Source organism: Mobula hypostoma, chromosome 18 (assembly GCF_963921235.1).
Source record: "Mobula hypostoma chromosome 18, sMobHyp1.1, whole genome shotgun sequence".
NCBI lineage: Eukaryota > Metazoa > Chordata > Chondrichthyes > Myliobatiformes > Myliobatidae > Mobula > Mobula hypostoma.
This window is the reverse complement of record NC_086114.1, coordinates 23,921,974-23,935,704: the sequence shown is the minus strand read 5'-3', so window position 1 is coordinate 23,935,704 and position 13,731 is coordinate 23,921,974. Positions and strand designations below refer to the sequence as shown.

At 41.6% G+C, this 13,731-nt stretch overlaps 1 protein-coding gene across 3 annotated transcripts in view; it reads left to right on the top strand.

Moving 5' to 3' along the window:
- unc5b (unc-5 netrin receptor B) overlaps positions 1-10,704 on the top strand; it is a 313,573-nt gene extending 302,869 nt beyond the window's left edge. For all 3 annotated transcript variants that reach the window (XM_063070603.1, XM_063070604.1, XM_063070602.1), the window contains 3 exons: positions 954-1,118; positions 8,531-8,709; positions 9,824-10,704. In XM_063070603.1, the coding sequence (XP_062926673.1) occupies positions 954-1,118; positions 8,531-8,709; positions 9,824-9,986 (507 nt within the window). In that variant the 3' untranslated portion in view covers positions 9,987-10,704. The remainder of the gene's footprint in view (positions 1-953; positions 1,119-8,530; positions 8,710-9,823) is intronic.
- Positions 10,705-13,731: the final 3,027 nt, after the last annotated feature.

Below are 13,731 nucleotides of genomic sequence, written 5' to 3'. Positions count from 1 at the left end.
CGCTGTGCACAGATTTGGATGAGCTATAAATGCTGAGCTTGTCTGTGGTGACCATGATCTAAGTATTTTTAACTCACCAGAAATGGCCAGCTATGCAGGCTGCTGCTTGTCTGAATAAGCCAGCAGCATTCAACAGCATGGACCCGCCTTAAATAAGAAAGAAAAAGTGGGGTTCTTTCAGTCGTCTGCCATTTGCTCCCTGCACGTTTGCTCTTTAGTAACATCAAAGACTTAACCTTGCCTTTATCTTACACTACCTTAACCTTAACTCTTACTGAAATAGAGAACAGCTGGAAAAACAATGGCAAATACAGTTGCTGTGGCAACTGTTGACAATAATGAATGGGCAAAACATTTCATCTTTGCCTTATGTTGGGTACAGGCAGACCGCGGGAGCCATTGTGTAGGGTACAGGCAGACTGGGTAAGTCATTGTGTGGGGTACAAGCAGAATGGCCTGACTTTGTGGGGTTCTGGCAGAACAGATCAGCTGTAGTATGAGGTACAGGCAGAATGGTGAAAGTGTTGTGTGGGTACAGGCAGAACAGGTGAGTCACTGTGTGGGTTACAAGCAGAGCAGATAAGCCTTTGTGTGGAGTACAGTTGGAACAAGCGAGCCACTGTGTAGGGTACTAGCAGAACAAATGGGCCATTGTGTGGAGTACAGGTGAAATAGGCAAGCAGTTGTATGGGGTACAGGCAGAACATGTGAACCAGAGCAGTAGACAGTGGTGAGCATTGGAAATACTGACACTATCAGGGGCACCTCTAGGTACTGAAGCACCCCTTAGGAAACTTTGTTCATTAGCAGAATGAAAATGGAATATATTTCCAGCCATAGAATCGCCAGCTTGAACGTTGTCTCTGTCAACTCATTTTTCTAACCACATTCTCTCTGACTTGATGCACGGTGGTTCAAAGTAACCAAACATCCCTCTATTTTTGTCTTTGCAGGAGATTCCATTTTACCACATCTGGAGTGGAACTCAGAGAGCACTGCACTGCACCTTCTCACTGGAGAGGTACAGTATGGCATCGACTGAATTCTCCTGCAAAATTTGTGTCCGACAAGTGGAGGGAGAGGGACAGATATTCCAAGTGCATACAGTCATCGAGGAGGTAAGACCATCCTGGTGGAATGTCTCTTTGACAGGTACCAACACTGAACAAATTTGTCCACAAAGAATGGCTGCTCGGAATATGAGTTAACAAGCCTCATGAATACCAACGAGGAGAGACAAAGTGGGAGAGAAATTGGGCCTTTTATTTTCTTCACCTGTACAGCGTGAAGAACTTACTGACACTAATGTCAGCCTAATGAATCAATGGAAGGATTTAAACATCTGTCTTGACCTGAAATGTCATCAGTCCATTTCACTCCATAGATGTTGCCTGACCCACTAGGTTCCTCCAGCAGTTTTTTTTGCTCCAGATTCCAGTACCTGCACCCCCCTCAATATTTAAACACCGAGAAGGATCTCAGCAGGTCAAGTAGCATCTATGGAAAGGAATAAAGAGTCAACGTTTCGGGCCGAGACCCTTCATGAGTCCTGATGAAGGTTTACGGCCTGAAACATCAATTATTTATTCCTCTCCACAGAAGCTGCCTAACCTGCTGTGTCCCCCAGCCATTTGTGTGCGTCACTCTGGAACTGCAATATCTGCAGAATCTCTTGTGCTTAAACACCCTGCTCATTTTCATCTCATACAATGAGTATATCTCTCTGTTCCTTCATGCGTATGTATATATCCAACTTCCCTGTACATTATTGTTAGTCACATTGTGGGAGTGAGTTCCATATTTTCACCACTTGTTTTAAAGGAGCAAACACAAAATGCTGGATGAATTCAGTAGGTCAAGAAGCATCTATGGGGAGGAATGAACAGGCAATGTTTTGGGCTGACACCTTTCATCGGAACACAGGACATGGTTTAAAGGTTTATTTCTGAATTCCAGATTGGAAGCGTTATCTTGTTAGTCCCTAGTCCTGATCTCTGTCCCAGACATTGCTATAGGCCATACAGTGTGGAAACAGATCCCATATTCTACTCAGCCATTTGCACTAATCCTACTTTATCCTCACCATATTTCTTTCAGTTCCCTGCTACTCACCAGTACAATGGAAACAATTTCCAGGAGTTAATTAACCTACCAAATCATTCAGCTTTAGACTGGGGAAATAAACTGGAGCACCCGGAGGATTTCATGCAAAATTCACCAAGGACCAAAGTCGGGATTGAACAGGAGAACACTGGAGTTATGAGGCATCAACTCAGCTCACTAAACCACGTAGTTCCTCCATTTTCCCCACTTCTATCTTAACAAACCATTTCAGAATCTTTGAGATCCATTATCAGTTTACTGTCAACCACCCTTTGTCAAGCTCAGGTTTACTGTTATTCAACTGTTTACATGTACATCGCCAAATGAGACAACATTCCTGCGGACCGAGGTGCACAATCCAGTACATATAACTCACACACTACACACAAAGTAATATTACCTCAAGCAAATAAATAAATAGTGAGGTACATATATGACACAAGTTGAAAAGCGAACAGTGTAATGCTACTTGCGGTTCGTAAGTGATGAGACTTGGGTGGTGGCTGGAGGAAGAAGCTGTTTCCCATCCTCACAGTTTTTGTCCTATTGCCACGGTACCTCCTGCCTCATGGTAGGAAGTCAAAGAGATTGTTACACAAATGGGAGAGTTCACTGACAATGCTAAGGGCCCTGCATATGCAGCACTCCTGATAAATATCTCTAATGGGTGGAAGAGAGACCCCATAATCCTTTCTGGCAGGACTTGCGGTCAGGTCCCTTGCAATTCTCATACCAGACGGTGATGCAGCTAGTCAGGACACTCTCAACGGTGCTCCTTTAAAACTGGTTAAAATGGGGGTGGGGAGCCTCACACATTTCAACCTCTTCGGGAAGTGGAGACACTGCCGTCCTTTTTTGAACAAAGAGGTGATGTTGAGGGCCCAAGTGATAACATCCATTATGTACACTCCCAGAAGCTTGGTGCTTCAGTTCTCTCCAAAGAGCAGCTATTTATGTGCAGTGAGACCCTGCTTCCTGCTGGTTATATCTCCTCCTTGATGACAATCAGCATTGGCGCACCTCAGGGGTATGTGCTTAGCCTACTGCTCTACTCTTTCTATACCCATGACTGTGTGGCGAGGCACAGCTCAAATTCCATCTATTAATTTGCTGATGATGCAACCACTGTTGGTAGAATCTCAGATGGAGATAAGAGGGCGTACAGGAGCAAGATAGACCAGCTAATTGAGTGGTGTAACAGCGACAACCTTGCACTCAATGTCAGTAAGACAAAAGAGCTGATCGTGGTCTTCAGGAAGGGTAAGACAAAGGAACATGAACTGATCCTCGTAGAGGGATCAGAAGTGGAGAGAGTGAGTAATTTCAAGTTCCTGGGTGTCAAGATCTCTGAGGATCTAACCCGCTCCCAGCATATCTAGGCAGCTATAAAGAAGGCAAGACAACAGCTATATTTCATTAGGAGTTCGAAGAGATTTAGTTTTATCACCTAAAACACTCAAAATCATCTATAGATGTATTGTGAAGAGCATTCTGACAGGCTGCATCACTGTCTGGTATGGGGATACTACTGCACAGGACTAAAAGAAGCTACAGAAAGTTGTAAAGTTAGTCAGCTCTATCTTGGACACTCGCCTCCATCCTTCAAGACATCTTCAAGGGGCTGTGCCTCAGAAAGGCAGCGACTATTGTTAAGGACCCCGATAACCCAGAACATGCCCTCTTCTCATTGTTACTGTCAGGAAGTAGGTACAGAAGCCTGAAGGCACACACTCAGTGATTCAGGAACAGTTTCTTCCCCTCTGCCATGTGATTCCTAAATGGACATTGAACCCATGAACACCACCTCACTTTTTAAAAAAATATATATTAGTTCTGTTTTTGCACTATTCTATTTTTAATCTATTTATATATATATATATACTGTAATTGATCTACTCATTTTTTTCTCTCTATATTATCATGTATTGCATTGAACTGCTGCTGCTGAGTTAACAAATTTCACGACACATGTTGGTGATAATAAACTTGATTCTAGTTATAATCTCAGTTCTGCAGCACAGATTCAGCATATTCTCCAGTCTCACTGCATGAAAGTGAGGGTATCTACTGAGAATTCACTCAGGGTTTCAACATGTGCAAGTTTTATTTTTCTGTTAATTCTCACAGTTAATATTGCAAGCCATCTCGCAGAACGCTTTTAACTGTGAAGTAAAGAACTTAAAAGCAAAAGATGTCGATGGGGGAAGGTTACAAATTACACCTGAGCATTTGGATCAATCATTTATAATTTACTTTGGAAAAATCTTCCATAGTTTTGAAAACTTTCTCCAGGATTCTTCTCTACCTCTCCATCAGTACCCAATACTTAATCACAATCAAGGATAGACACTTATAGCTGCCTTCATTATTGCATTCATTTATTCCAGTGGATTTCTGAGGTACCTTTTCCATCACAATACTTTTTGTATGCAGCACTTTTATAATCTGCAAACAGTCCTTGGATTGTAGCTAGCCAAATGCACTCAGTGGCCACTTTATTATCTACTTACTGTATCTAATAAATTGGCCATTGAGTATATTTTCATGGTCTTCTGTTGCTGTAGCCCATCCACTTCAAGGTTCGACATGTTGTGCATTCAGAGATGATCTTTTTCACACCACTGTTGTAACCCATGGTTTTTTGAGTTACCATCACTCTCCTGTCAGCTTGTACCTGTCTGGCCATAATCCTCTGACCAGACTTTCAATAACTAGGCTTTTTTGCCCACAGAACTGCTGCTCACTGGATTTTTATTTTGGTTGTTTTTCACACCACTCTCTGTAAATTCTACACTGTTGTGTGTGAAAATCCCAGGAGATCAGCAGTTTCTGAGGTACTCAAACTACCCCATCTAGCACCGATAATTATTCCCATGGTCAAAATCACTTAGATCACATTTCTTCCCCCTTCTGATATTTGGGCTGAATAGCAACTGAACCTCTTGACCATGTCTGCATGCTTTTATGCATTGAGTTGCTGCCACATAATTGGCTGATTAGATAATGCATTAACGAGCAAGTGTAACTAATAAAGTGGCCACTGACTGTATCTTACACTGGTTCAGCATTTGGTGGCATATTAACAGTCTGTGCAGCCACTGCCATACGGTGCCAGACACTTGAGTTTATTCCTGATCTCCAGTTCGGTCTGTGTGGAGGTTTCATGACAAACTTTGACAAACTTTTATAGATGTGCAGTGATGAGTATACTGATAGGTTGCATCACAGCTTCATATAAAAATGCCAATGCTCAGGAATGGAAAAATCAACAAAAAGAGGTGGATACAGCCCAGTCCATCACAGGCAAAGCCCGCCCCATTATTGAGCATACTTACAAGGAGTGCTGCCATAAGAAAGCAGCACCCATCATCCAGGCCACGCTCTCTTCTCGCTGCTGCCATCAGCCTGGAAGTATCACATCACTAGGTTCAGGAACAGTTATTACCCTATAACCATCACCTCAACACTGAACTGACTCCACAACCTATAGACTCATTTTCAAGGACTTTACAGCTCATGTTCTCAATATTATTTATTTACTTTTTTAAATTATTTGGAAGATTAGTCTTCTCTTGCACATTGGTTGTTAGTCAGTCTTTGTTATTTATAGTCTTAAATAAATTCTATTGTATTTCTTTATTTTCTGGTAAATACCTGGATGAAAATGAATCTCAGGGTTGTATATGGTGACATATATATACTTCTTGATAATAAATTTACTTTGACTTTTACATCTTCTTCTTGTGACTGGACTTCCTCCCACAACCTAAAGGCATACAGATGGGGAGATTTATTTGGCCATTTGTAAATTGCCCTAAATGTTTGAGTGAAAGAATCTGGGGGAAATTAGTGAGAGTTGGTAGATTAATTGGTCACTTGTACACGCTCCATAATGTGTGACCTTTAGGGAGAGTTACTGAGAATGTGAAGAGATAAAGATGGGATTAATTTAGGATTAGTGCAAATGAGTGGTTGCTGGTCTGTATGGAGTCAGTAGGCCGAATCGCCTGTTTCCATGCTGTGTCCTTCCATTTCCCTATTTCTCAAGGTCAACGATCCTCAGCTTCCAGCCTTTGATCTCACTGGGTAACTTGGCACATCGTAGCTGTTGAAAACTGCAGTGGATTGTATCAGCCTCATACATAAAACCTGACTTGCTCTCATTTTATCAACTCCTGCAATGGCAGAAAGTTATTTCTCTCATTCCGCCAAAACAAAGGCTGTACAGTGACTCCCTTTGGTGAAGATTAAATCAGATACGGAACCAGGAACTCTTATTAAGTTACAGTCACACTTTGACCACAACAACCTGAACTGACATGGAATGTGGAGACTCGCCACCAGGGATTTCATGGAGTGGAATAGTGTGACTACATACTGTATGTTCACAGACTGAAAGTTTGCGGTCGAAAGTGCAGGGGAGGCATTTCAAGGCTGAGAGGGGTTTAACAAGAGAAGCTGGTTGAGCACTTGGCTGATCTCCCAGGGCTACGTTAGATGGTGTCAATCTGCGGTTTTGATTAAAGTGCATTGTTGGCAAGGAGCACCAGGAATCCGACTGTGCTTGTAGGCCACACTTCATCTGATCTGGGAACACGTATTGTCTGAGTGCCAAATGCAGGAGCTAAAATTCCTTTCCCAGCTCTGGCATCCCTCACCTCTAGGAACACAGGATACATTCCTTCCCCCTTTCCCTCTATAGAACTGAATTGGAATACAGTATCAACAGGGAAGATGCCACAACGGTGTTGCCTCACAGTACACAGACCACAAGGCTTTGAAAATCCACTAACAACACTGGCACACACACAAGTTAAGCTCCAATTTGCATTAAGTCTTTTCTTACCTAATGCATCAGCCTTAACGGTGAATTCTCTGGAAAGGAAGACAGCTGGCTCAAAACCTCTTCAGAAAAATATCTGCTGGCAGTGCAGTAGACTGCTAAGGGGTCCTGTACTGATGTGGGTGCAGTATTTGGAAAGAGACACAGCGATACCTTCCCTTCATTCATCATCACTTCAAACATAATAAAACATCATTATTCATAATAATTCAAAAATCCATTATAATCATTGAATTACACTGGAAGCTTGCTATATGCCAGTGTTTCCCACTCCAGTAAGCAGTGTGAACTTTGAAAGGCCTAGTCTACATGACAGACTTTGACTTATAATTCTTATCCCTCTCTGCACAACTCTATAAATCATCCCTGCTGAGAAAATAGCAGAGCAAAGCATAGGAACTTGCGGAGCAAACCCGATAGGCCAAGTGGCCTAATTCTGCTCCTATGTCTTCTGAGTTTCACAGCAATGCTTTAACTTAAAGGTACAATATTTTTTTGTAATCTTTTCTTGGAAATTTTAGAGTTCACCAAAGGTGAATACCTCCCTATTAAGTATGCTTGTGTAATATCCATACCACCAAGGTGCCAGGTGGTGACTATCTCCAACAAGAGAGAGCCTAGCCACCTTTGTTTGACATGCACTGGTATTGTCATGGCTGAATGTGTCATGTTCTACATTATGGACCAGTTAGTGCTCCTGCCACACAGCTCCAAGAACCTGGATCTGATCCATTGCCTGCCCCCTGTGTGAAGTTTGCACATCCCTCCTGTGATCACCTAGGTTTCTACAGATGATCTGGTGTCTGTTCACATTCCATTCCACCATGTAGAAGGCAAAAGTCAGGTATGTCACGAATACACTTCTGCAGATGCATGCACCTACAATTACCATCCACAAAACAGCTGACTTGATAGTCATCACATCTGCCACATTAGATATTTTCTCCTTCTCCCATGGTGTATTGATACTATACTACAATTATTTATAGTTATAGAGCAGTGCAGTACAGAAACAGGCCCTTCAGCCCATCATTCCCATGCTACCCATTGAACCTTCCTACACTAATCCCATTTACCCACTTTAGGTCCATAGCCTCCCTTGCTTTGGTGATTCAAAAGACGTAAGCATTTGCCTGGTCATAACCCAAGCCAGCAAAGTCAAGGTGACATACACAAAATGCTGGAGGAACTCAGCAGGTCAGGCAGCATCTATGGAAAAGAGTACAGTCGACGTTTCGGGCTGAAAAAAGGGTTTCAGCCGGAAATGTCGACTGTATTCTTCTTCCATAGATGCTGCCTGCCCTGCTGAGTTCCTCCAGCATTTTGTGTGTGTTACATGGATTTCCAGCATCTGCGGATTTTCTCTTGTTTGTGAAAGTCAAGGTGTCAGAAAGTCAAGGTGAACTACTTCATAATATAATTTTGACAGCTTGGTTATGTTTGACTGTGTTAAAAGTGGTGGTTGGTTGGTTTTGAGGGATCACATTGAATCCTGGCATCGGTCAAATCTTTATTTATTTTGCTTGAGATCTTGAACCCTGAATGCATCACCTAATATCAAAACAATATGACTTTCTTTAACAGAACGCCAAATGTGTCAGCCCCCTCCACATGCAGGTTGGTGTCAGTGTGACCACCCAGGTAGGCCCTTATGCCTTTAAGATTCCGTACTCCATCAGGCAGAAGATCTGCACTAACTTGGATGCACCAAATACCCGGGGCAATGACTGGAGGCTGCTGGCTCAGAAGCTGGGAGTTGACAGGTAAGAAGAAATTTACCTTAAAGTTTTAGAATAATAGATTAAATAAGTGACCCTTTCTTCCCAGTCAATGAAGGATCCGTTCCAGGACAGAGTAGAAAAAGGCCCTTCACTTCTGTTGGGTCTCATTCAGTACACCCTTGGCTTCTAAGTTTGAAGCTACATTCCAGAGACCTGAGCACCAAAATTTCATGTGATGGTCGAGCGTATAAATGAGGGAATGCTGCACTGTTGAAGATGGTGTCTGCTGGGTGAGGAATGAAACCCTGTTTATTTATTTAGAAACAGTGGCGCAGAGCAGGCCCGGCCCAACATGCCGCACTGCTTAACAACCCACCTATTTAAACCTAGCCTAGTCACAGGACAATTTACAACGACAAAATTGACCTATTAACCAGTACATCTTTGGAATGTGGGAGGAAACCGGAGCACCCGGATGAAACCCACGTGGTCACGGGGAGAACATGCAGACGAGTTGAACTCTGAACTCCAACGCCCCCAAGCTGAAATAGCATCATGCTAACCGCTGTGCTGCCGTGGCGCCCCGCCCCTACCATTACAGCTGACTGTCAAAGATCTCTTTGTACCATTGCAGAGAAGAGAAAGGAACTTACCACTGCTACAGTAGTCCATATGTCTCTGAAAACCAACTGAACTCAAGCCAGCTGGTACTATGAACTTGCTGTTCAGGGGAATTTCTCTGCATCAATTGGCTACTGGATTTCTTATATCAATCAGCATCCTTATGAAAGAATATGCTTCATTGTTTGTCTAGTACACTTAGTAAAGGTTGAAATGCAAAGTAAAAGCAAAAAATGCAGTAGATAAACTGAGATACAAAAGACTGCAGATGGTGGAATCTAGAGCAAAACACAAGATGTTGGAGGAACTCAGTGGGTCAGGCAGCATCTGTGGAGGGAAAAGGACTGCCCATGTTTCGGGTTGAGACTTCATCTGGACTGAGGGTCTCAACCTAACATGTTAACTGTCCATTTCCTTTCACAGATGCTGCTCGGATTGCTACGTTCTTCCAGCATCTTCTTGTTGTTTTTTGCCTTCTGAGTACTTAGTTGCACTGCTGAAGAGTGAGTCATGTTTTTTTCCTCCTTGTGCCTAGGTTTCTCACCTACTTTGCTACAAAAGTTAGCCCAACTGGAGTCATCTTAGATCTGTGGGAAGCCCAACATCAGGACGACGGAGACATCAATTCCCTCGCCAGTGTCCTGGAGGAGATGGGCAAGAGCGACATGATGGTAGTCATGACATCAGAAGAATGCTGAAACACAAAAATTCTTGGCAACCGTGTGATGAAACCCTTGCATCTATGGCAACTTGTTGTAGAAATCAGTTTGCTGCTCACCTGAGCACCTGGCAAATTAGGAAAGTAGTGATTTACAGAAGAGAGCAGTGCTTGTCATGTTCAATCTAGATGAAGCCTCTCTCCTATCCAAAGCTTTGGGCAGCTTGTAAAAGGTTAACAGTTTCTTAGGAAACGCATTTAATTTATTATCCATATCTTTGGATGCTTTTTTGTTTGCTCCTATATTGAAACTTTGTAAGAACCCACAGAGTTGTTTACATATATGGCAGATGTAGACATCACTCAAATCTGAATGCATATGTTGTACAAGAGAGATCCAGCTGAACAATCATAGGTGTTTAGGAAGAGGAGAATGATTCATAGATGCAGGCAGGCAGTGGTGTCACGGGACCATTCACTTGCAATTTATTACCCTGTGGCAAAGGAAAATTCATTTCTTCAAGTTCGGAAGCAAACTTTGCCCAAATCACTGTGGGTTTCTCCCAGCCACTTTGGCAGAACACAAATCCACAAATCAAAGCTAAGGCAAATTCAAAGTCAGTCTCTCTCTCTCTCTGTCTCTCTCTCTTTTACCCTCTCCCTCTCTCCCCCTCTCCCTCTCTCTCCCTTTTCCTCTCTCTCCCTTTTCCTCTCTCTCTCTCTCTCTCTCTCTCTCTCTCACATTGTCAGTGACAAAACCCATGATGAAAATATTACCAGATTTTGTATCACATTGCCCTGTCTGGTTGTTTAGTGACAGTATTTAAATTGTGCAAGACAATGCAGACTAGTAGGATTTGTCAGGGTTTCTGCTAAGGTTAATCACCAGCATCTCTATGCTAAAACCCATCACTTCTAAATAACAGGAAGCATTTATACATTAACTCTTGGTGTGCCTAACCAACCAACCTCTTTTCACTCACCATCCCATCTCCCATTGAGTAAAGTGGGAACAGTTCCCAGCCTGTCTTCACAGAGTCAAGACCATGTGTTGAAGACTGAAGCAAAGCAATAGCCATTTGTCAAAGCAGCCTACCATCACCAGAAAAATGTCTCCAATACAACTTGTGCAATGTACCGGCAAAGGAAATTAAACACATGTCTAGCACCAGAGGATCTCAAAACAACCAGAATGAATATGGGCTCCATGTTCTTAAAGTGTTATCATATTTTGACCATAATAAAGTATAGCCTTAGTATAATATTTTCTATCAAGAATTCAGATTTTGATCTTAATTTTAATCTGAATGTTAGCCAAGGCCTGGCATAGAAATATGAAACCCTCTGTGCTTTAATTGACCACTGTCATTTGTCTTTTCCTTTAATAATAAAGGAAATTTCAGTAGGTGATGTAATCACTTCTCTTGCCAACATCTCTGCTGCATCTCAGACCATTTCACTGAACCATAGAATGCCTCAGAACCAAACCAACTTCACTGAAGAAACTTGAGGGAACCATGAGTTTGTGGACATGAACACAGAAAATTGGAAGAATCCTTCGAGCCATTTTGAGTACCAATGATTGGTATCTTGAGCTAGCATTGGACTAAGTTAGCTAGAAGTACTTCACATGGGATTTAATCTTTGTGTGAACCATCCAAAGTACATAACCTGATGGTGGAATGACAACAAATGCCCAAGATAATTCCGTTCCAGAAATCATCAGGCGGGAAACTCTCCAATGTTTCTTTCCCAGTCAACCACCATTTTAGGGCCAGAATCCAATGATGTCTTACTCCAAACTTGCCTTTAAATCAAACACTTTTGGTCATTGTCGCAAAGACATTCATCATGACCTCACAAAGACTCACAGCAGTTGTAGCAGTGTCATTTACAACATAGTTTTGAAATGTCTTCAGTTGACTGAAAAGTTCAGCCAACCAGAGAGATAGATTGGATGAATAAGGGAGTGTGTGATGCATTCTTGGTGCTGTGTTGGTGTCAACTGGATTATGAATTCTCCAAGGGAGTACCATCAAAATTAGGTGCATTGCTGAAATGTTTGCAGAATCTGCATATTGAACTATTTTCCCCAAGATGTTTCAGACAAATGCATTTTAAATGCATCATTGTGTGATGTTTTTAAATAATTACTTCAGAAACTCAGTTATTGGTCATCCGTGGTCGACGGTCTTCCTGCTTGTTGTCTAAGCAAATCAGAAGACCAATTTATCTGAAAGCATGCTCGTGTTTTGAAGAGCTGATGATTATTCTGAATGTTACCACAAGCAATCCATGCAAAAAATCATTGGAGTGTTTTAAAACGTTGTTGAATTTCACACTTGATTGCTCTCCCTAACAACTCAGCTTCCAAAATTCAGTTTTATTGACTTCAGTGGAAACAAAGTTGAATTTATATCTCAAATATGCTATTCTTCTAATTTTCTCTTAAAAATCTTTTTTTTTAATTAAAGAAAATATATCAGAGGTGGGGTGGTGGGCAAAGCTGTTTGGCAAGACATGATGGAAGGTCAGGTGATGTAAAATCCAGGAAAGGCCCAACACAAGATGGCAGCCTAAATTTAGAGGAACCTTGGAAAGAATTAGCCACCTCCCTACATCCAGTGTGAGCCAAAAACCAGCAAAATCACACACTCCTTTTTGATGCTCTGAGTACTTGATATCAATGCACTGGGGTGATCTTTGAAAAGAAAATTGCAAAATGTCGCTTTCGATGACTCTACATAGTTTTTATAAAATTATAATGAGCCACCTGCGACAGCTCATGCAATCCACTTACAGAGAGATGTAATCACGACTTGGATTAATGTAAATTCACTGAGGGAGGTTGGCACTAACTTTTAGAAGGTTGTGGTCAGCAATTTTTTTCAGTATTCATTGATTAAGAATGGCTGAAGGTGTTTTAACAAAGAGTTCTTTTCTCACATGTAAGGGGTATCATTATACCAACAGGTTAGCAAAATAGTGCTTTCATATCTTTCATTCACTCCAAGTGCTATGCAAGTTTATAGAATTAATTCATTTGCAGACATATCGCAGTGCTTCTGTTTGTTACATACATCTTTCATATTTATATGTATAGAAATTGCTGGAATCTATTCCTCTGTCCCTTTTCATGTATTTGTTCATTCTGTAAACTACCGATTGTAAATAAGTTTAGCGTTCCTATTGTAACAAATTAATTTTTATGCAATAAATTATATTTCCTAGTTTAATGAATCAAACATTGCAATTTTTTGTAATCCTGAAATGCAACCCTTAATGTCATTGCAACACCTAGCACATTCAGATTAGATTTACTTCTCTATGCTCTCTTAACTCATGGGAAGCAGTATCCTAGTAACCAAATGAAAAGAGGAAGCTTAGCCTGATAGAAGTGATGAGTAATCTGCACAGAGTGAATAGCAGGAAGCACTTCCCTTTATGGAGGTGATGAAATAAGGACAAAGAGGATTAAAAAAAATATGAAGAAAATCTATTTTACACTGCGTGCAGTTGGGATCTGGAAGGCATTTTATGCAGATATGGTGGAGGTAGGTTCCATTGAGGTCTTCAAGAGGAAATTAGGTAAATGCGGTACTGTGCAAAAGTCTTAGGCGCATATATATATATAGATAGCTAGACTTTTGCACAGTACTGTAGTAATTTTACATATTGCACTGTACTAAAAAAAAACAAATTTCATGATGTGAGTGATGATAAACCTGATTCTGATATGAGTCTCTATTGTGGACTGAAAGTGGGAGGGGGGCAATCATGGTTGA